A 23,501-nucleotide genomic window follows, 5' to 3' on the forward strand; every position below is an offset into this window, starting at 1 on the left:
CTGTGGCTAGAACAGGGATGAGCCAGGGTTTATAGTTTTGTGGGTTAGAGCAGAGGTACACCTATCAGATCCATCCCTCAGTTGACCTTATGAAGCTACATGGAGAAACTGAACCTTGAATTGACTGTAAATTAGATAGTATTACTTGCTCTTAGGATAATTATGAGGATTAAATGAGATGAAGAATGATGTAGTTAAGTGCTCCTTAAATGTTACTTATTTATTATGTAGCTAGTTCCCTAGAGCGGTAGTTCTGGAAATGTGGTCCTAAGACCAGCCAGCCACCTTGGTATCATCTGTGAGCTCCACTCAGACACACTGAAGGATAGGAAGGCAGGTTGTTAGGAAAAAGTCTTCCAAGTGCTCTCCAGCTGATAGCCTGGGGACAGTTTGAATTTGCCCTAGAGGAATCCTACATTTGGGATTCTGAGAACTAAGAAAGGGAGAGAATTTAGGAGGGGTTAACAACAGTGTCCTTTGTAGTACTGAAGATAAAAAGTGCTGAGGAAGCCTAGTAAACATAATGTCCTTCGTGTAATTGTAGATTAATCATACCAAAAAAAAAAAATGCAGAGGATATGATGAATGGGGGGGCAGTAGTGCAGTTTTTGCTGCCAGCTAACAGCTTTACACAACATTCAATAAATACTTGGTTTTAATATTATTGAAGACAACTGGTTTAGAAGTATATTAGAGATGGAAGATTCCAGGGCTGTTACATATAATATGTATGATATACATAACTGTATAGCCCAATGATAAAAAAAATACCACAGAACCACATTATAAATTTGATACTGGATGAATTTGATACTGGATGAGTGGGTGGGTGGTCAGGACTGCTGACATTGTTTCATTATCTTCTTCTTCTCTCCAAATCCCCCATAGAAAAGTAGCTGGAGCCTTAGCCCACCCCTTTGAAAAGGTTGGATCTGAGTGTTCCTAGGAGGCAGAATAGTCAGGCTCCCTTCCCTGAGAGCAGCCATTGAATCAAGAAGGTGATCCAAAGAGAGCAGAGATCTTTTAAAAATGTAGTAATTGATCTATTAAGGTCTTCCTGATCACAGGTGCTAGAATACAGATGACATATTTGAAGACCTGGTTAGAATATAATTTTTTAAATTTATGGTTTTTCTAAAACTGCTGAATATTAACAGAAATTCCCATAGGTCCTACTAGGTACCCAAGGAATGTTAGTGCCTAAAAATGTAGAACCCAGTATGGAAAGTAGAGTTATGGCATTTGTAGGGTTTTAGAGCTGGAAGGAGGTTTAAAAAGGAAAAACCCGAAGTTATGTGAATTCTGTAAAACAAAACAGTTTTAGTAAGTGCTTTTGAATTCACCCTTTTCCCTTCTCTTCTGTTTTCTGCAGTGAACACCTACCTCTTCATGATGCAAGCGCAAGGTATTCTGATCCGGGACAACATGAGAACAATAGGTGCTCAGGTGTATGAGCAGGTGGTTCGGAGTGCTTATGCCAAGAGGAATAGCAGCGTTAATGACTCAGGTATATTTTTAGTAAAGAAGTGGGCTGATTAGGATGTCTCCTCCCAGGAGAGGTAAATACAGTTGGAATAATTATTTTTGGTGGAAAAAAAGTACATGGTAAAAGAGGTAAGATTTGTCTGAGCCTTCCCTTAATCTTAAAAAAGAAGCTCTTGCAAAATGAATCTTTGAGTGTATTAAGGGTGACTGGGTGATTCCCATTTCTCTTCTAGTACTTTTCCAAGAGGGGGAGGTAAGGACTATATCTTTCAAGACCCCTTTTTGTCAGTGTAGTTGCCCCTAGTGGGAAGTTTAAGTATATTTTTAGGACACCAGCAAAACAGGAGCTCCAAAAGCTGTTTCTGGGAATAATTTGATTTCAGAAAGTGTATCCATACAACCAACAAGGAAAAACAGAACTTGGTTGGACTTCCTTACACTTATTATATGGCTTAACATTGTGGGGTTTGTTTGTTTGTTTTGGTGTTGTAGTTATATGTGATGGTGTTGGTAATGGTTCATAGTATCTTCAAAGCAAATCTGGTCCTGGTAACCGTAAAGGAAAAGTTGCCTCAGTCCTGTTCCTCCTACTGGACTCTACTTGGATTTGTTCAGCCCAGTAGTAGGGCTCGTTGTTTATGAATGCTTTAATTGAAACTTAACAAATTTCCATTTCATAATATTCATGTAATCTGGAACAGTTTCCACAAATTACAAAAAGCAACTTCCAGAAGAAAAGTTGAATAGGTTACCTGGTTTACCTTCTCCACTCAGGTGTGGTTTTCATCGCTATATGGCTGAGTTTGGTGGTCAGATTCATTCAGCTTTGAAGAAAGCTTTTCAGACTATTCAGCTAAACATAGCAATGATGGACACAGGAGTGAACATTGCTGCCTTAATCTTTGGAAGTTTTACCTGAGGTTTTTATTATCTTATAAGCACTAATTATATAAAGAGGAAAAAAAAACACAGCAGTTAGATGACTTGCCTAACATTGTATTATAAGAACTTGTTCCTGAATTGTGGTTTTTTACTTTAACTATTTTTATAGAACTCTATACATGGCAAGTTCTTTACCTTTGAGAGAAAGCTATCTTTTTTATGTCTCTTTTTAACTCTCCCAAAAATTGAACATAGAAAATATTTCCAGATGGTTAAATGGGACTGTCATGTGGGGCTTCTCCAGTCTGGCGAGGGATGTTTTTATTTAAAAAATAAGTTCTGAGATTTCATTTGGCTAAGCGTTCACAATTTGCCTCATTTCTTTAACTGAGGACTAATGTGCTTTCCATTGGCTTCTTACAGAGTTCATTTAAGCCTAGTACAGTATTATAAAATATGTGTATTTTTAACAATATTCTTTCATATCAGTCTTTTTTTCTTCTGTAGTAAGTTCTAAGATTGTCTAGAGCTTACTGCAGAATGTGAAATCGCTTTGCAAACATTACAAATGTGAGTTATTCTGTGGTGCTTGGGATCTCAAGAGAAAGCACTGCCTCTCAAAAGGAAGTTAAATCCTTAAGGTAATTGACCACATCCTAATTTATCAGTCTGCCCTACTGGCTAACTAAGCAGCAATAAAGGACTAAAGTTAGCAAACTGATACACTTTGATACTTCCTTTCTTTTTGTTTGGAAAGAGTAAGTAATTGGCTTTTCAGAGCTTTTTTTTAAGCCAGATTGTGGTCTCACTGGACAAATTGCCAGAGCTCTGAACCATATCCCGAGGAGGAATCCCTGGAGTTCCCAAAGGGAGAAGGCTGAGCACATTTTGGTTCCTAATTCATGCTGTGGGGTTAAAGTTTTGCAAATGATTCCCACACGCATTGTCTCACTTGACTTGAATAAGGCCCTGTCACATAGGCAGGATTTTATGTTACTGCTATTTTTCACATGTAGTACAAATAATCTTGGGGGTTTTGGAAGTGGCTTGGTCATGTAATTTTCCTAAATTCTGCCTCAGAGCTGCTGCTTCTTGTGTGATGAAACTAGGGAGTCCTTTGACTGCCATTCCAAAGCTCTTTCCCCATCTCTCTCTGGGTAAAGGACACTTGTGCTGTCAGGACATTTATCCATTCCAAGTGTTCATGCCTGTCCAAAGTTAAACAATGCTAGGACTTCTGTCTGGGCATTTGGTGAGGTGGTCTGTTCTGTTTGGCAAGGCAGAAGTTAGAGGGGCGTCCAGCAGCCCTGGTGTACATCTTGTAACACAGTTACGAGTGCTCATCTTGTAACACAGGCTTTCCCTAATTCCTGAGGGGCTGTTGTCCTTGAAAACTGAGCACAGAGTGAACTGCACCCTTGGAAGGCATCCGGGGACCATTATTACTCTCCTTCCCAGCCCTGTGGTTGGAGTAATCATCCATTTTGCATTATGTTTGTTTCCTTTGTAACTTAGAAGTCTTCGCCATTGGGGGTTTGTCTTGGGCTAGACACTTTACTGGCATTGTCTTGTGGAATCCTCACAAGAACTCAGTAACATAATTACTGTGTCCCCATTTTAGGGATGAAGAGGTCAGAGTACACAGGGGTCATAGGACTCAGTGCAGGAGTGGAGTGAGGATTTGCTGATCTCCGTGTCCCCTCACTCATTGCCTTTATCATCCTTGTGTCCCTGTACCTTGCCCACCACCTAGCATGTAGGAGGCACTCAGTAAATGATTTTGAGTGTATGAGCGAAGAGATTTAACAAGAAAGTGTGTTTGAAGTGTAACCTAATGCTGAGATTACTTTCTTGATTGGCTTCTGTGTTAACTGGCATGTCCTTGGGGAATAAGAATTAAAAAGGAAATAGAGTTTCATTGGAAATGTACCCAGTGAAAACCCACCATTGTTAGTCATTGCAAAGCAGTGGTATGCCTAGCACAGTCAAGAAGCCGTATTCTGAGCCTAACTGCTGGGTAGCTAGATAACCATCACTTCTGATCTGGCCTCCCTTCCAGGAACACTGTGTCTTGCCAAGAGTAGACCAGACCAAGAGAGAGTCCATGAGTTCCACTGCGCCACCCTGGAAAGAGTGCTGTGGCACACACCCACATTCAGAGGTCCTCATAGACCAAGTGTAGCCAAAAAGTTTAGTGTGGTGTTGGAGAATGCTAGCTTTCTTCATACTGGAAAGCTAAAGTGGTGATTGTGTTATAAGATTGAACTTAATGAGGATCAGGACTGTGAGCCTAGAAATAAGCCTGAAGTAATGACCTGAAGAAGCTTCTTGTTTGTCACTAAAGCCACTGGTACGTGAGATCGGGAATCCCGCCAAACTCTCTGAGCAGGGTGGGGAGATGCTCAGTGGAGTATCGGCATCAGATGTGAATTCTCTGGAGTTGTCCAGTTTGGCCACTTAGCTTTATAGATGAGGTGAGTGGGTGGGTGGCCTGGTGTTTCTCTTTCTTAAACATGAACTTCCGGCTGCCATTCTACTTAGTAGCTTTTAACCAGAGAGAGACGTCTTACCTCTGTACACACGTGCGCACAAACCTCTCCACACTCATGGCCCCATCCCCTTCTAGTCATATGCACGTCCTTCAAAACAGGTCTCTTGCTGTAAGGCAAATAAAATGAATGATGTTATTGGCAGGGCACCTTACAGTATATTCAGTGGGCTGGGTATTCTTAACCTTCTCTCTGGTTTTTAAATGTTCAGTCTATAGTTTTCTTTATGTCTACTGTCCAGTGTGTAGTCATCCTTAAGCATTGCTAACTGTGAATGCTAATTCTTTGTATCATAGATACTCGTTCTGATGTCTTTCTAGTATATATAAACCTCTACATTTCTCAAGCAGAGGCAAGTGTTGGGTCTTTTCTCAAATGTGGGGGGAAAGTGGTAGTTCTTCCTGCAAGCAGTAGGTCGGCACTTTCCAATTCCTGCTCAACTGGATTTGGTAATGCAAGGGAGAAAGCAGAGTTGTGTGTTGGGGTAGCCAAATCAACCCAGGTGCACACTAGAAACCCCCCAGGGTGGGGGGACTTTAAAAAATACTAATGCCTGCACGGTCACTCCCAGTGGTTCTTACTTAATTAGTCTGGGGTGTTGCCTGGCCATTAGGTTTTTAAAAGCTTCTTAGATGATTCTAATGTGCAACCAAGACTGCTGAACCACTGGTGTAAAGCCAGGTTGAATAATCAGGCCATTAGATTCTGCAGATAGTAAGGACACCTGCTGTTTCCCATTTTGCAAATAAATATAAAAGCAGCTGCCTTCATCACCCTACCTCCCTCACTGGAGGAACATGTCCTGATTTGAAATAGATTAGATTTAAATTAAAAAGCAAAGCTTGTGGCCATAGAAATTCAGCAGGTTTGTTTTTTTCTCTCAGTAGTTCCCTCATTCAGTAGGGACATGCTTTAGAAAAATAAGAATCCATATCTGGAACCCCTGCGGCAGGCAAGTAGTATAATGTGCCTCTTTCTGGGCAGCTGGAGAGAACTAGAACCCACAGGTAACAGTGCACAGTTTTACCAGCTTGTGAGCAATTAGTTTCCTCTCCCTCTTCCACTTACTTAAAAGGCTTCTATTGCTGGTGAGAAAGTAGTTTTTATTTAAAATTTTATGTGAATAATTTCAAATTATAAGTGAGGGCTTTTGTGGGGGTTTTTTCCTCCCAAGTTATAAGGCACAGTTATGGAGGACTCCTACTTATGAGTTGTGTATTGTGTGTTTAATGACATCATTAGGTTACTGGTCAGAAGGAAAAATACAAGGTGTTTTGATTTGTTTCATGCTAGTTGCTGCCAGGCTTATTACAGTAGTGTTTAAAGGAAGCAGAAAGGAAATTGATCTGTCTTGAAATCCCCCAAAATGGGATCATTAACGTTAGGAAGTGTCTTGTCCCCTCTCCTACACGTTTGTTTGTTTCTTTAACTTATTTCCTGTTTAGGTTGTAGCCTAAGGTATGGTTTTATCATTACCTGGAATTATTTTTCTCTTCTGTTGGTTTGCTATAATATTATAGTACCTCTGGGAATTTCTTTGCCTTCTAGGCAAATGTAATTACTGTGATGCTGTTTCTAACCAGCTTCTCCCTTCACACATACATATACATATCATGTACATATACATTGTCTGTGTGGAATCCTCACAAGAACTCAGTAACATAACTACCGTGTCCCCACGGTACACATGAAAACCTTAAGATTTTTTTCCCTTAGAAGAACACATTAGGGTGTGTATGTGTGTATATTTGTTTAAAGTTAAGAAGCAAAATCAGTTATCCAGAGTAATGATTTATATTGGAGGTTCTCTTGACATACCTTTTTGAACTATTAATATATTCAAAAAAGGATCAGTTTAGGACAGGTTTGCATGTGTGAACTGAGGACTTTGGGGCTAATTTCTGTGTAAATGTCATTTTACTTTTAGGGTTCATGCTGGCTTGGTTTATGTGTTTATAGAGATGCAGGCTTGGTGTTTTTCAGGAAATCTGCAACAAAAAAGGACAGAAAGCACTCTGTTTCTTTCTTCCCCTGTTGAAAGACTTAAAATTCTCTTCAAGTTGCCTCTCCGTGAGTTTTGTCCTTTGAGTATTGTAGAGTAGGCAGCCATGTGCCTGTATCAAAGGATACACTGTAATAGCCACTTGATTCTTGGAAGACCTCTCATAGTGCTTTAAAAAAGACATGAGTTGAAGATTCTAGAATTCCAGGGTGCGAAGTAAATTTGAATGGGATGTTTTACTTTTCATAGAATCAGCATGACTCCAGATGGGTTTTTGAGAGCGATGTTAATACTCTGAAGAAATAGTACAGTGTAATGGAAAAATCACTAACCCAGAGTTTAGTTGGATTTCTGTCACGCATTAGCCAAGTTTCCTTGTATGAATTGTGTATATGGTGCCTCAGTTTCTTTATCTGTAAAAAAAAGAAGTTGGGCACCCTTCCATCTTCTAGGAAAAGAGCATCTGCATCACACTTTTAAACCTCCCTTAGAAAGACGGCAAAGAAGGGTATGTGTGTGTGCGTACACGTGCATGCGCATCTGATAGCCTAAACCCTTAAGAATGAGGATAGGAAAAGGAGACCACAGCAAAAATATCTTGGAAGTGAAAAAACAGGTGGAACAGTGATAAAGGATTTAACAGATTCAAGAAAACTGACTGTTAATTTGGCAGCAGAGAAAGCCAGCAACCACTCCATTTTATATCCCAGAATCCTCCAGGATTAGGAATTAGCAATATCAGATTCTTTTGGAGATAAGAATAAAGGTGGTAACTGAGGTAATGGTTGGAAGCTATTTCCGAAGGAGGGTCCCTTTCCCCATCTTGCCAAGGGACTTGCAGACTTGATAACCTCTAGATATGGTAAAACTGAGGGTCCTTCAACTGGGGGACACCTGGCTTAGCTCAGGGTGCCCCCAGGCTTTTTCTCTTCCCCAGTTCCAGGACTGCACCATTCTGGCAGGAGACTAGGAGACTTCCTGGGGAATCTGACCAAAATAAGAGGAAAGACCCTAGATGTTGACGCAAGAGGTTTCCAAACCAGATTTCCAGGCAGAACACCCTACGGTGAAGAGCCCCAGTCCGAACCCATCCAGTTAGCTGATTAGTGCCCACTCTAAAATACTAGCAGATGACCAAGAGTCACTGTGCTAGAGCTCAAAACAAACCAGCAGCAGCGAACTGGAAGACACAGACCTGCTGGGAGAAGACGACGTAGAGTAGCCACTGCATACTTACCAAGGGCAAGAGGAGAGGGATTGCAAACACAAAACAGCAGGAATGATAATAAAGGGAGGCTGGGTAAAATTTCTTAGGAGGTAGAACAGAAAAATGGCAAAATGGAAAGTAGGATGAAAAAAAATGAGAAAATTAGAAGACCAGGAGGTCCAACATCTAAGTCATCGTTTCTCTTCTCCAGAAAGAGAGCGCAGAATACAGAAGGGAGGAACTGATCACCACAGTAATATTTTCTCCCTGCCCCAAATTCTAGAACAGGGAGACATGAATTTCTAGACTTTGAAGGCCTGCCAAATGACTGCTAATATGGCAGCAGAGAAAACCAGTATATCCCTAGCCAGCACACTGGTATGAAATTTCTTGAACCAAAAGAAAGTTCTTTACACTTGCAAGAAAAAGAAATTAGTGGTCATCTTTTACAAAGGTCAGGAATTGGAATGGCTTTGGACTTACAGGCACTGTGAAATCTGAAGGCAAATGGGATGGCACTTACATGTAATTATAGTGAAAAATTATTGCTAGCCTAGAATTCTGTAAACCCAGCCAGTCTGTGAATCCACTGAAGAAGAATAAAAACATATATTCATGGTTTCAGAGTCACTTCTCATTCCCTCTTCTTAGGAAGCCACGTGGAAGATGTGTTTAGCAAGAAAAAGGGAGAGGTTGAACTTGGGAAAAATGAGATTTGATACTGTGGAGATTTCAAGCTATACTACAAAGCTACTCTGATAAAAACAGTATGGTACTGACAAAGAATAAACACATGTAGATCAATGGAACAGAACATAGAGTCCATAAATAAATCCATGCATATATAGTCAATTGATATGTGACAAAGGAGGCAAGAATGTACATTGCGGAAAATACAGTCTCTTCATTAAATGGTGTTGGGAAAACAGGATAGCTATATGGAAGAGAATGAAACTGAATCACTGTCTTACACTATACACAAAAGTAAACTCTAAATGGACTAAAGACCTAAATATAAGACACAAAACCATAAAACTTACAGAAGAAAACATAGGCAGGAATCTCTTGAATATCAACGAGTAATTTTTTCTGGATACATCTTCCTGGGCAAGGGAAACAAAAGCTGAAAAACTTCTGTACAGCGGGAGAATCCATCAATGAAACAAAAAGGCAGCCTACTGTATGGGAGAATATATTTGCAATGATATATCTGTAAAGGGCTAATATCCAAAATACATAACTCATACACCTCAACACCAAAAAAACAGAAATAGACTCATGCACTAAGAAGAAACTAATGGTTACCATGGAGTTAGGAGTTGGAGTGAGTGGGTAAACAGGTAAAGGGGATAAAGAGGCACAAAATCTAAACCATAATATAAATTAGTCATGGGGATGAACATATAGAGAATATATATAGTCCATAATTCTAGAACATCACTCCACGTTGACAGATAGTAACTACATTAGTTGGTGTACTTAACTGTTGAGTCACTGTTGTATACTTGAAACCAATATAATGCGGTATATCAACTGCATTTCAACAAAATATAATAATAAAAGAGACTGTCCAGCACTTGCTTCTTTCAGTGAGTTCAAGTGAATACCAAACTCTAATTTTAAAAAAACCCACTGTAGAGAGATGCAGGGGATCTCGAGGTCACTGCCACTGAGGAGGGGAGGTCCGAGGACAATAGCTGCACATTAGGCACAGAGGACAGCCAGTCCAGGTGCAGTGGGTCAGATGTGCTGCACCCCCTTTGGGGAGATGATACAGAGAGAACACCTGAGCCTGTGAGAGTCGAAAGAGGAAATACAGCTGGAAAGGCCTAGTGTTGGGTTAGTCATGATGCCACATGAAACTGAGCAAACAGAAAACAAAACAGTAACTGAGGAGGAGAGGAAGAGTGATCATACATTTCTCGGCTCTAAATAGTATTTAAAGAATGGTCATAGTAACACTGAAGATGATGTGATGGTCCCACCCGCTGCAGGGAGGTGGAGGACAGGACAGGTATGTGTGTGGTGTGAGCAGGGGAGAAAGGAGCACGGTCTCCATCCCCCATAGTGGAACCTCAACAGACAAGACCTGAAACGGCAACATCAGGATTGACTGTGTAGGCCAATGCATAGGTGGCTAAAAGAAGTGAAAATAGTTCCTTAAGAGAGTAAGACATGGAAGAGGGAGTGCTGTTTATAAAATTATGTTGTAGACTTGGTTGACTGTCAGCTGAGTACATAAAAAGCTGCAATCACAATGAGAACAGAAACACCCAGTAAAATGGTATCTGGTTAACATTTTTTTTTATGGGTTCAAATTTTTAACTGCAGTGAAGAGCTAGTCCAGAGTCCTGATTCAACAAAAGATGATATCAAAGAAAAATGTTCCTTTGGTATGCAACTAAGAATTGTCTAATTGATTACAGGTCCAGTCTTTTTTTCTTACGTTTCTAGATTATCCTCTTGACTTGAACCACAGCGAAACCTTCCTTCAAACCACAACTTTTCTTCCTGAAGATTTCACCTACTTTGCAAATCATAGTTGCCCTGAAAGGCTCCCTTCCATGAGTGAGTAGAGCTCTCGCTTATCTTCCTCTGCCTTTAAAACTGATGTGTATTTTTATTTGATTAAAATATAAGGGGGCGTGTTCTTGACCTCCAGTATGCCTACCTATATAGAGAATACAAATGCTTCCCTGCCATTGGAAACAGGAATTATGGAAGTTACTTGTGTCCTGATGCCTCTTCAGCCCTTCTGCAAGGTTGCCTATGTTCTTGGTGCTATTTTTGCCAGTTTTCACTCTTTGCATGTGCCACCTCCTTTGTAACTAGAGGTCTGTTAAGATATCCTAGAGAAAGTACAAGCAGCCAGCCTGGGCTTCTATTATAAATGTCACACTGATTGTAACTTCTTCGATACGAGAGAAGTTACTTTCTTAAAGTCCCAGTTCAAAAAATTCTTGAATCGATCTTTTCTCTCTCTCTTTTCTCTTGGAATCTCATGTGTAATCTAAAGATTCGACAACGAAGTGTTAGCCTTTTCCTGCCCTTTCAGACTTCTCGGGCAGTTCTGCTTCTTGACTTAAGTCAGAGATGATGAGTGTTGAGTTTGGATGTCACCAGTCAGGGTCACTGAAAAATGGAGTGGGACAGTGTGTCTGTACTTGTCCCAGGAGCACGCAGGGTTGGCTCCAAGCTCAGTCATTTCTCCTTTGTCTTTGAGTTCAGCTGCTGCTTTACTTAGTCTTGATTTCTTTCTATGCCCTTGGCAGAAGCAGAACTCGCAAGTCTTCATTTCTTAATTTGCTGCTTCTCCCAGGAAGAGTGAGCAATTGAAATGCAGTGAGTGAAGCAGAGAAGGGTCTCCCATTGCTGTTAAAAGCAAAATCAGCTGAAAAAGGCATCGAACTTTTCCAGAGAATCAAACCCTGAACATAGGGAGAAAGAATCTTTTGTTTTCTGGCCTCTTAATTCTCCCTCCCCCCTGTCTGTTCAGAGGGCCCAATAGACATAAACATGAGTGAAATTGGAATGGATGACATTCATGAACTCTTCTCCAAAGACCCAGCCATCAAGCTCGGAGGTCACTGGAAGCCTTCGGATTGCATGCCTCGATGGAAGGTAGGATGTGAAGTCAGACCCCACTGGACATGCCAGTGTTCCAAATAACCACGGGATTTGCTGACTATGACATTTCATAATTCTGTGCCCTACCACCTGAACCAAGTGTTTGCAGTTTATGGAAGCATTTTGGAGGAATAGGTTTCCCTGAGGACTTTTCTGTAGCTGTAGAATTTGCATTGTTCTGATGACCAAGCCAGGACCCTTTTGTCTCCTTTACAAGACTGTTAGCTAAGCAAGGGGGAGGGTTGGTAGGTCTCTTGGGACACTTTTGCAGAAGCCATCTTCACAAATTCAGTGCTTCATGCCTTATTTAGCATTACTGTTGAGTTTTATTAGAATAAAAAATGGACTTAAACTAGACTGACACTGGCAAGTGCTTGGTGTTTCCCTGCACAGCTATAGTCAGGAGACATCAGTAGTGAGGATCAAAGTTATGACACCAGCTTAAGGCCGTTCTCCAACAAGCTTTAAAGCATTTACTCTGTGCCCACCCTGTGAGCTACTGTGGTGCAGTAACTGATGCAGGTCTGGGACAGAACAGTGTTTAAAACCCATAACTAGGGGTGTAAATCAATTTAATGACCAGCATTTTTTTTTAAGTGTGTATACAAGCACATATATATAAAGTGCATCACACATTGTAAGGAAAAGTAACTTTGTGAAGTATATTTCAGTTGCATGTTTATATATCTGGATAGATTTGTGTACTGGGTCACTGTGTAGAATATATGACTTCCTCCAGGATGTGGTCCAGAATTTCATTCATTCAACAGGCCAACTCTGTACACATTATGGCAAGTGTAAGAACAAGGTCCACTTACTCCCAAGAGGGTTAACTGGCCAACGTGAGTTTTCATTCAGAGGAGGCTGGGGACAAGGCAGCCTCCCCAAACTCCCTGAGAGTTGGTCACTGATTCTGCAGAGTGTCCTACAAAGCAGAAGTTGAGGGGGACTAAAGGGCAACTTCCTTTTGCTGTGACCCACTCCAGGTGGCAATCCTTATCCCCTTCCGGAACCGCCATGAGCACCTCCCAGTCCTGCTCAGACACCTGATTCCCATGCTTCAACGCCAGCGCCTGTGGTTTGCATTTTATGTGGTTGAACAAGTGAGTGTTCTTTCTTTTCTATTCTTTCTCTCCTGACACATCAATTTAGAATGCTTCAAGCTAATCTGTCTTTGGTGCAAAGAGCCAATGAAACTGAAATCTTAAAGACTGAGTCATTCATTCATAGGTGAGAAGGTTTTACCCTTGAACAAAGGCCTCTTATTTGGTAGTTTTGCTAGTGCTGCTCTGGGTGGTGTTTTCAGGCTCCAGACCCAGGAAAGTTAAGGAACCACAAGTAAGAGTAGCAGTTTTGTTCTCGCTCCCCTTTATGGAGCTGGGTCCTCTTCCAAATGCTGTTACGTGGTTGAATGTCTGCCCTTACCAACAGTCTCAGGAGAGGAGTGTGGATTTATGATCAGCATCCCTTTCATTTCTAAGGAACTGGGGGTCAGAGGCAAGTTACATGTGAGTCCTGATGAGTGGTGCTGAGCTGCTCAGCTTCTGGCGCAGGGATCTCTCCGGCTGGGTCTCTATATGCTCTCCCTTAGACAGGCTGAGGCAGCCAAGATTTTGCTTTGAGTCCTTTTATAAAGTTCTGCCTCTTGTAGGTTGGCACCCAACCCTTTAATCGAGCCATGCTTTTCAACGTCGGTTTTCAAGAAGCAATGAAGGACTTGGACTGGGACTGTCTTATTTTTCATGACGTGGATCATATACCAGAAAATGATCGTAACTACTATGGGTGTGGACAGATGCCAAGGCACTTTGCGACTAAATTGGACAAGTATATGTATCTGTAAGTATCATTTCCTCTTAATTAAAGAGTTTGAATCTAAAAGACTGGTGAGAGATGGAAAGATGGCAAAACCCAATTAGCTCCAACACAAAGGTCCACTAGCTAATGAGCAAGGGTGGTACATCCATAACAAGGGAATTCAGCTTATCAATAGAAAGGAATGACATACCGATACATGTGACAACACGGGTGAACCATGGAAACATGATAAATGTGAAAGAAACGGATTACAAAAGACCACATATTGTATGATTCCATATCTGAAATGTCCAGAATAGGCAAATCTTTAGGGAAGAAAAGGGAATCATGGTTACACAGGTTTGAGGGGAATAGGGGTAAAGGAGGAATGACAGCTAATGGATACAAGGTTTCTTTTTCGGGTGGTGAAATGTATTGAAGTTGATTGTAGTCATGGTTGCACAACTTGTCAATAAAAAACCCATTGGGTTATATACTTTAAATGGGTGAGTTCCATGGTATGTCCATTATGTCTCATAAGTTGTTATGAAAAAATCAATTAACTACTCCGGTTGATGCATCTCAGCACTAGGAAACCAGTTCAGGTGGTTCAGGGCAATAGCACAGAGAGTATTGTTTTACTTACGACTTCACTCTCCAGTTGGATGGTCTGTTCTGGGGGAAAAAAATCACCCTTTAGTGCACAGATGATTGATCTATACATCTTTTCTTAGGCTTCCTTATACCGAGTTCTTCGGTGGAGTGAGCGGCTTAACAGTGGAACAGTTTCAGAAAATTAATGGCTTTCCCAATGCTTTCTGGGGTTGGGGTGGAGAAGATGACGACCTGTGGAACAGGTACTGCCTTATCTTCTGGTGTCTTCTAAAAATCCTACTTGAGACTCCAGACCAGCGTTACCCAGTAGAAATATGATACAAACCATGTATGTAATTTAACTGTTCTAGTAGCCACATTGAAAAAGTTTAAGAAGGGTGAAATTAATGCTAACATTAATAAAATATGTTGATAATATATTTATCAACATATCCAAGATAATGTCACTTAAACATGTAATCAATATAAAATGTTAATGAGATATTTCACATTCATTTTTTCTCACTGAATCTTTGAAGTCTGGTGTGTGTTTTAGACTCATAGGCACGTTTCACTAAAACCTCCCCAAACCAGAGGTCAAATATTAGTGATAGGTATACACAGATTTATCCATACTACCAGATAAGGTTTGTATTTTACAGGTTTTTATGAACAATCCTGTGTGTGAGTAATACAGACAAATATTTTTACAGAGTAAGTAAGTGTAATTAAGTAGAAACCTAGTAAGGGACAAATAAGCAGAAGAAATTCCACCTTGTATCTGTTTATATTCTAGATCATCTTTAAAAAAGAATGTACATGTTGGTTGTAAATTACAAAGTAATATTTCCTGGTAAAAATTCAAATGATATAAAAGTGCATAAACCAGAATATAAATCTCAATCCCTACTGGTATCTTATTTCATTCCCAGCAAGTAGTCATTTTAACAAGCTCTTTCTTTCTATTCTTCTATCCATTCATATAAAAACAACCCAAACACTTCCCTTCTCCCCATCCCACCATGTTCATAGGGAGAACCACTTCACTATTTTTAACAGCTGTGGTATTCCTTCATTTTGATGAACAGGAATTTATTTTAATCCTTTCCTCTTGGTGAACATTGCAGTTTGCGTTTTGACATTGTTTGGTCATATGTGCAAATACTTCTTGAGATAATATTCCTAGTTGTGGAATTGCAGAGTCAAGAAGTAAATGTACCTATAAATTTTGATCGTAATTATCACATTTTCTTCCAAAAAGATTCTGTCCAACCATTCACCACCACCAGCATGCCCATTTTCTTACACCACTGCCAACATCGGATTTTAAACCTTTCAAATTCTTGCCACGTTTCAGCCCTTAAGGAGCCACATGTGGCTTGTGGCTACTGTGTTGAGCATAGCAGCTCCAGACAGTTCTTTCTCAGTCCAAGAGGTAAAAAGTGGCATCTCATCCTTTTAATTATGGACCTCTTAACCCAGTAAAGATGAACGGCTTGGCTCATTTGATTGGTCTTTTAATCCATTTGAGCTCTCCCAGGATCTGTCATAATTCTCACCTGGCTCTCTCCCCAGCTCAGCAGGGACTCCTCCAGTGCAGGAATATGGTGGCTTTCCCCAGCACCCAGTATGATTCCAAGCACACAGTGGGCATTCCATATATATTTATCAAATGAGTGTGAGAACACATCTTCATACATCCCATAAAATAGGAGTATAATTTGAAGTCAACAGGTGGATGCTGAATAATATTTTCCCACATTTTAAAAATATGAAAATGCCATAAATTTCCCATAAAAATCCACATTCTTCCTCCATGTATTAATTATTTCTTGGAGCCTTATCAATTTTCTGGTAAACCCAGCTTGGGAAATCTTATCTTTATCATATTAAGGATAAATATCCTGAACACCTTCCCTTAGAGTTGACCTTTCATAAATGGTGGAGTTTTACATCTAGATCAGGTAAATGAGTTCCTTTCCTTGGTGATGGGGAAGGTGGGCAGAGACATAAGTTCTCCCTAAGTAGGGAAAATACATTGCAACTCTGACTTGGCTGGCTCACTTTATAGCATGTCATGGAAGCGAAAGGTGCTGTCCACCAGCGAGAAGATACTTGTGACAGGACCCAAGCCTCCCAGCTGAGAGAGGTGGCTCGTGCCCTTGCCTGCCGGGGACACACGCTCTTGTGCCTGGCACAGAACCTGAGTCAAACCCTACACTCAAGAATTTTGAATTTCTTTTTTTTTATTGAAATACAATTTATATACAATATTATATTGGTTTTGAGTTTCTTTAAGAATTTAGAATTTCCTCTTTTTCAAAACTCTTTTTGTGTTGTAGACTTTACTAAAACCATGAACTTATCCAGAGGGTAGCAATTTGAATATTTAGATGTAGAAGAGGTTCTGTCATTAACTTGGGGTTTTTCAGCTTCGGCGTGGGTTTGATCACTTACAGGACATGATCATTTTATCTCAAAGCCTGTTCTCTTTGTCTTGGACAGAGTACAGAATGCAGGCTATTCCGTGAGCCGGCCGGAAGGTGACACAGGGAAGTACAAGTCCATTCCTCATCACCATCGAGGAGAAGTCCAGTTTCTGGGAAGGTTGGTGCAGTGTATTTATTACTCTTACAAACATCCTCTATACTTTGTGTTTCCAGATGTCCCAAAGCATATTATAACCCCTCGTCTTATCCCACCTCCTCTCCCAGGTCCTGTTTGGACAGCTGTTGCATAGTCCTCTGGGTATTTAAATACAAGGTAGACACTTGGGGGTGAAGTCAGACCATTGGTGAACTTTGATAGTAAGATCTTTTAAGGAAATCACCCATTTTGCATCTGAAGCTGTGTAGTCTCCTCTCTAGCCTTCAGGGAGTTGGAGAAAAATCCGCTGGGGTAAAAGGTCCCTGTATAACTTACACTGACGTGACATGGTAGAGTTGGCACCCTTTCCGGGAACTCTGGTTCCGGAAGGGTGTCCCAGCTTCTCACTGTGTGGTTGCTGTTGCTTTGTTACCTCTTCACTTTCACTAAGGAAATTGCAGATGGGACTAAGTGGGGCATGTGATGGGCTGACATCTCTGTGTTCTCAGGAGTGGCTCTTTTTCTCTTTTGTTAACTGAGGAGGACTGTTCTCTAGACAAGCAATCCTGACTGCATGAACTGTGTTTTCATGGGAGTAAGAGGGCACTGAATACAGGCTCTGACCTTCCTCAACTGACATATTTTTAATATCTGACCTCCCATTTCCCTACCCCATGACTTTGGGCGAGTCACTTACCACTGTGAGCCTTGGTTTCCTCACTTGGCTAAGGACAGGTGCATTAAATGAAATACTGTGAAAAATAAGGCAAATGCTTATGAAGTAGGGGGTGTCTCTAGTAATTGCATTTAGCATGGAGAAGCTCAGCATCCAGTCACTGCCTGTGGCACAGAAGTCCACCTTGGGATCTGCCCCCACGTGCTGTCACCCTGCTTCAACCTGTGTCACGAGAAAGATGGGCCCTCGCTCAGAGCCACCCCTCTGTTCTCTGCTTACGCAGGTATGCTCTGCTGAGGAAGTCCAAAGAACGGCAAGGGCTGGATGGCCTCAACAACTTGAACTACTTTGCAAACATCACATACGACGCCTTGTATAAAAACATTACTGTCAACTTGACACCCGAAATGGCTCAGGTGACCGAGTACTGAGCTGAGGAGAAAACACGGCGTTCGCTGTACCCACCACCACCAGGAAAGCAGCCTGATGAGAGGTCTCGGCACTCCACACGGGAAGAGAACAGAAATACAGCACCTAATGAAGGGTCACATGGCTCGAGGAAAAACTGTGAACAGAGCAGACGCACAAAACGCCTCCACCGGGTGGACCCCCTGGGACTGAGGAAGAAAGCTGGCAACTTCCCTCGTCTCTTCACAAGACAGACGCCTGTCCTGCTGCTCGGCTCCCCGTCTCCTCCCCCGCGTCCCATCTTAGCCACAATCTGCAGAACCAGAATTGTGGTCTGCCACGGTCCCGCCTCGGAGCCTGCCCTGTGAATGGCCTTTGGAGCCCTTGGGCCTCGAAGGCCAAGAGGCGAACCCACCACAGGGCAGCTGCGTTTCAGGAGGAGTAAATGAAACTCCGCACACCATTCTTCTCCATCTCTGGTGTTCTCTTTGGTTTCATTTTTTAAATAAAATTTACCTGCTTTGGGTGGGGGTTGAGGGTGGCAGGGAGGGGTTGGGAAGATAAATAGACATATAACAATCACTTCTTGAAGAAGTATAACTGTAAATAAGCCGTGTAAAATGCCTTTTTTAAATTTAATTTTATAGCTGGCTCTAATTCAAACTGAGGATTTATACATTAGATCACTATTTGGTTGGCAAATGTGGGAACTCGGTTAAAATGCAGTGGAAGAATATCATCTCCTAAATTGCTGTCACTTTGGAAGAGAGTGGATATAAGGCATGTCACAAAAAGAACAAAACAGGCCCATCTTTATCACTGGAAGCTAATCTCTTCTGCCCCCTCCCATCCCTCTCTTCCAAAAGTCTTGCTTTTGACTTTTGCTCTGGATTCCCTCTTTCCTGGTGGGCACGGAGACTGAACCCAGTCTCTTGCTAAACAGGAGTCTGCTGTTTCAGAGCAGGCCGCTCTCCCTGCTCAAAGCAGATTCAGGGTCTCACTGTGCATGCGCGCGCACACGCACACACACACACACACACACACACACACACTCACACACACACACACACACACACTCTCTCTTCATCATTTAGAAGGGAAGGGGTTTGGGCCTCTGCTTTCATCCTTCTCTCTTTCTCTTCTGAAACGTGGCCCAATTTCTGAACTCTGTGCCTAAATTACCAACAGTCTTCAGTGATGCCTCTGAATATTTCCCTTTTTGGTTTCTGGAAAAGTTTTTTTGTTGATATTAGCTATTAGCTAGTACATAGAACTAATGAGCAATTGAATTAATGAAGGATTCGGTCAGGGAGCAGGAGATACCGATGTGCTGTGGGTCAGCTGGAATCCAGGTTAGAGCAAATCAGAGCTTTGAAATCAGACTAACAGCTTCAGGATGGGAGAGCCCAAGTGCTCTGTTCACACTCCTGTTCTTTTCGAAGTCACAGTCTAGATTGCATTTGAGTTTGTGCCTCTGTTTTCCATGAGCCAAATCCCTCAAGTCATAGTCCCTGTTGTATTCTGAATTCGGAAATGCCAGTTTTTTCCCCTCCTTTTCCATAAGACATATTTATATATTGTGATGAAGAGTACTTTGTAAAGAGTACTTCGTATTTTTTTTAATTGCCTTCTTTGCCTCAACTTCCTTAATTTTCATGGTTTACATGGACGATGTATGTGTAGGGGGTATATTTGTATATATATGTGTGGGTTGGGGTCTTTTCCATTGCATATGTTGGTTTCGTGGACATATGATCCCCACAGGCTGTGGGAGTGATTGGCCAGGCCTTGTTTATTGTTCATGTTTTCGTTCTTTTAAAGAATACAGTGGTATGTAGAAAATAAACTGCATCGCAGAGCTCTTATCAGCTTGTATGAGAGAGCAGGCTCCTGCCCTTGAAAATGCTGGTAAGTTGTATCATATGTTTTAAAAGAATTTTGAGCATTTCATGCTTTGAAAGATCTTTATGAGGGAACATTACACACAGAAATTCGTTTGATTTTCCTTTGAATTATGGTGCCTACAGCACTTAAGATTTCTTTCTCCTTGCCTCCCCCCACACCCTCAGGCCTCTAGCCGGCCTTGGCCTCTGTCACTGAAGGCTGTGAGCTGCTTTCGGTATGACAGAACTTTGATGTCATTTGGAAGAATTTGCCGAAAAGACTGATTCTTGGTTAAAGATGATCTGTGCATTTTGAGAAGTAAAAAAAAAAAAAAAAAAAAAAAGATCTGTGCATACATGGCAGTGTTGTAAAATAATCTTGTTTGCAGCTTTTTCATAACATATTTACCACCAAGAACAAAATGTTGACAAAAGGCTGACACCTGATTTAAAAACAAATGCTAATTTGATGACAAAAGGAAAAGGTTTTTTTCACTGCTCAAGTAAGGCCACTATTTTATAATCACATGTACTTTTGGTTTTATTAGTGTAAAACCTCTTTGCACTGTTAGTAGTCAGTTAGCCACCAAGTTGAGTATTGTATGGGAAACAGAAGTTTAAAACATACCGCCAGGCCCAAGTGCTGTTAATGGTGTGAAATTCTCATGTTAAGAAAAAAAGAACAATAAGATCCAAATATGATCTTGTGCTAATTTTGGCCGCTGACATTCTTTCAGGCTGCTGATGGGTGACTCCTTAAGTGGCCTTGCCTGTGATGGCTGTGGCAGGGAAAGGTTTCTCCTTCCACACTGTTCTATTTTGGGGGTTAGGGAGGGGTCATTATTTGCAAAATCATTTTGACATTAAGGGACTCTTACATTAGAGCTCCTCTACCACAGACATTAATAGCTGTACAACATTCACCTGTACTGATTGTATCCACTCACCGGTGACGATGGCATTGAACGTAGCTAGCTTATTTCCATCACTACGTTTTTGTTTTTGTTTTTGAGCTTGCTCTTATGTTTTAAGAGGTGTCAGGGGTACATTTTTGCACTGAAATCTAAAGATGTTTTAAAAAACACTTTTCACAAAAATAGTCCTTTGTCATTACATTATTTACTCATGTGTTTGTACATTTTTGTATGTTAATTTATGAATGATTTTTTCAGTAAAAAATACATATCCCAAGAACCAAACCTTGGTGGTCGTGTCTGTCTCTGTAGGGCAGTTTGGCTCCTTGGGGCTTTTCCTTTCCTTTCTCTTGGGAGTTTGTCTCTGGTGTGTTGCTTCAGGTAGCTCCCGCTTTGCTCCGCCAGCCTCTGGTGCTCCCGGGAGCCACTGCCCACTGCCCGCCTGACCCCTGCAGCCAGACCAGGGGAGCAAAAAGCTCAGCATGGAACCCTCTGTGCTCTCCAGGTATCCTCCCACTCTTGGGAATTCTTTCAAGAACCGGCCCTGGGGAAGTCCGTCAGGTTGCATAAGCCACCTGGGCAATGGGGGGGTGGGGGGGATGCAGTTTGGATCAGAAAGTCCTCTGGGGCCAGAACTGAGTGTGCCATCTGCCTGATTCTGCTCTGAGATTGTGATGGTCCCTTCTCAGTTGTTGAGTGTTGACCAGTCACTAAATTTACTGAGTGTAAGGAGGTGTGCCCAGGTGCTGGGGATATAATGATGAGCTAAAGAAGACAGGGTCAGTGGTCTCTTAGAACTTACTGCCCTTCCCACCACCTCCCATACCTCCAGGTGGGAGGGTATGATTACAATCACAGGCACAATGAGGGCTGTGAGGGAGACTCTGCATCCAAGAGGCCTGTGGGGAAGGTGAGCGTGGGGGGCGGTGGGTGAACCGAGGGGAGGCAAGCCGGCACTCTGTGAGCTGCAGGAGCAGGGAGCCAGCCAGCGCAGCGAGGGCAGAGGGACACCCAGCACTGTTACGCTGGGAGATGACAGGGCCAATCCTTGCAGTGCAGGGCCTCGTGGACCAAGGTAAGGAGTTTGGGTTTTATCCCAAGAGCAATGGGTTCGAGTTCCCATCAGGGCTGTGGCCGATGCAATCTGACAGTCATTCTAATAGATGGCCTCAGCTACAGGGAGAGTGGGGGATGGTAGAGGCAAAGGAGAAGGACGAGAATCAGTTGAGTGAGTGCAGTGAAGGGGCGGCACAGGGCTGCTGAGGAAATGCTCACCGGACCAGGTGCTGAGGAGTCCTCAGAGCTGGCTTCCCCACTTGCATGCCCAGCAAGGCCGTTTCCTGAGACGAGGGCACTGGGATCTGACGGGTTTCACGGGGAAGATCAGGAGATCAGTGTTGAGTGTGCTGAATTCAGCAGGTTTTGAAACAACCAGGCAGAAGCAGTGAATAGATGGGTGAGTGGTTTCTGGTTGGCAGGGACCACCGAGGCGCTGTGAGTCTGGTGCAGGAGAAAGTGCAGATCTAGGCGTGGATGAGACTGGGGGACTGAGTAGAGTAGGAACATGGGTAAAGGGGAGTGCGTTCCGGTTGAGCCAAAATCGCCTAGTAGCAGCTGAGAAGAGGATCGGCCAGCAGGCAGAGCAGAGCCGAGGAGAAAAGCAGGGCAGGTGGCACAGGAAAGTCAAGGGAAGAGAAGTTGAGGGAGTGGAAAGCCTCGCTGAGTGCGGCCAGGAAGTGATGGAGATGAATGAGAGCACATCAGCAGTGGGGAGAACACAGGCCGGGCAGGAGCTGAACTGGGGGCTGGGCCGGGACAGAGGCAGCAGGGCAGCCACGGTGTGGCCCGGGAGCATGGTGTGAAGGGCTGGAAAGAAGCCTGGCAGCCGGAGGAAGTGTGTGAGGCTCCGGGGGGCTTTGATCTTGGTTATCCACCTAGAGAGACCTGAGCGGACAATGGGATATGTCCACCGGAGAAAGAGAGTTGAATATACAAGAGACAAGGAATGACCCAGCAGGAATGTTCCTGCACTTAGTGTCAGGGCGTGAGACTAAAACACAAAAGCCAGGAGGAATCAGGAGCCCTTCATAAGCCATCACTAATTCAGAGACACAGGTACCTAGGAAGACCAGTGTGACCATTAAAAAAAACATCAAGAATCCCTTTCAGTGAGTCACTGGAATTGGAATTTGACAGAATTGATTCCTGATACTACCACTTCCTCTCCACTCAAAAGTTTTTTAATTTGGGGTAAGTCCAGTCATAAAAAGAGTAGTTCAATTTACTGAGCACTTGTTCTGTGCCCGGGGCTGTGCTGGGCTGAAAGCAGGGTTTCTCAACCTCTTCTCCTGACATTTGGGGACCAATTGTTCTTTGTATGGGACTCGGGAGAGGGTTGCTGCTCTCTGCACTCTGGGATATTTAGCTGCAGCCTCAGCCTCTGCCCTCTAAGTGCCAGTAGCAATAGTCCCTTTTCCTGAGTTGTGACAGCCCAAGATGTCACCAGACATTGCCGGAATGACCCTGGGGAGAGGAAAATATCCTGATAGGGAACCGCTGCCCTGGAGCCAGGGGAACAGACTCACCAAAGCCGCTGCTCACCTGAGGTTCAATGTCCGTCCCCACACAGCCACCAGGTGGTTTTTCCCCCAAGGTAAATGCTCTAAACCCTTGGCTACTTCTGAGCCAACTTTTTTTTTTTCTTTTTTGCATAGTGCTCTTAAGGGCTTTTGTTCACAGGCCCAGTTTACAAATACTTTTATTATAAAAGTAATTCATAAGTAAATTTTAAGTTTCCCTTTAATGTCAGCAGTTTGAAGTAACTGCGTCTATACCTATATGCCTACGTGTGTGTATAGGAAGATAGACATGTATGCTCTTTAAGAAAACAC

At 42.4% G+C, this 23,501-nt stretch overlaps 1 protein-coding gene across 3 annotated transcripts in view; it reads left to right on the forward strand.

Moving 5' to 3' along the window:
* The window catches only part of B4GALT5 (beta-1,4-galactosyltransferase 5), a 68,588-nt gene extending 47,693 nt beyond the window's left edge, over positions 1–20,895 (forward strand). For all 3 annotated transcript variants that reach the window (XM_073236469.1, XM_073236468.1, XM_017651888.3), the window contains 8 exons: positions 1,373–1,507; positions 10,580–10,693; positions 11,622–11,746; positions 12,739–12,855; positions 13,404–13,591; positions 14,284–14,406; positions 16,649–16,750; positions 17,689–20,895. In XM_073236469.1, the coding sequence (XP_073092570.1) occupies positions 1,390–1,507; positions 10,580–10,693; positions 11,622–11,746; positions 12,739–12,855; positions 13,404–13,591; positions 14,284–14,406; positions 16,649–16,750; positions 17,689–17,836 (1,035 nt within the window). In that variant the 5' untranslated portion in view covers positions 1,373–1,389 and the 3' untranslated portion in view covers positions 17,837–20,895. The remainder of the gene's footprint in view (positions 1–1,372; positions 1,508–10,579; positions 10,694–11,621; positions 11,747–12,738; positions 12,856–13,403; positions 13,592–14,283; positions 14,407–16,648; positions 16,751–17,688) is intronic.
* Positions 20,896–23,501: the final 2,606 nt, after the last annotated feature.

This window comes from Manis javanica, chromosome 5 (assembly GCF_040802235.1).
Source record: "Manis javanica isolate MJ-LG chromosome 5, MJ_LKY, whole genome shotgun sequence".
Classification (NCBI taxonomy): domain Eukaryota; kingdom Metazoa; phylum Chordata; class Mammalia; order Pholidota; family Manidae; genus Manis; species Manis javanica.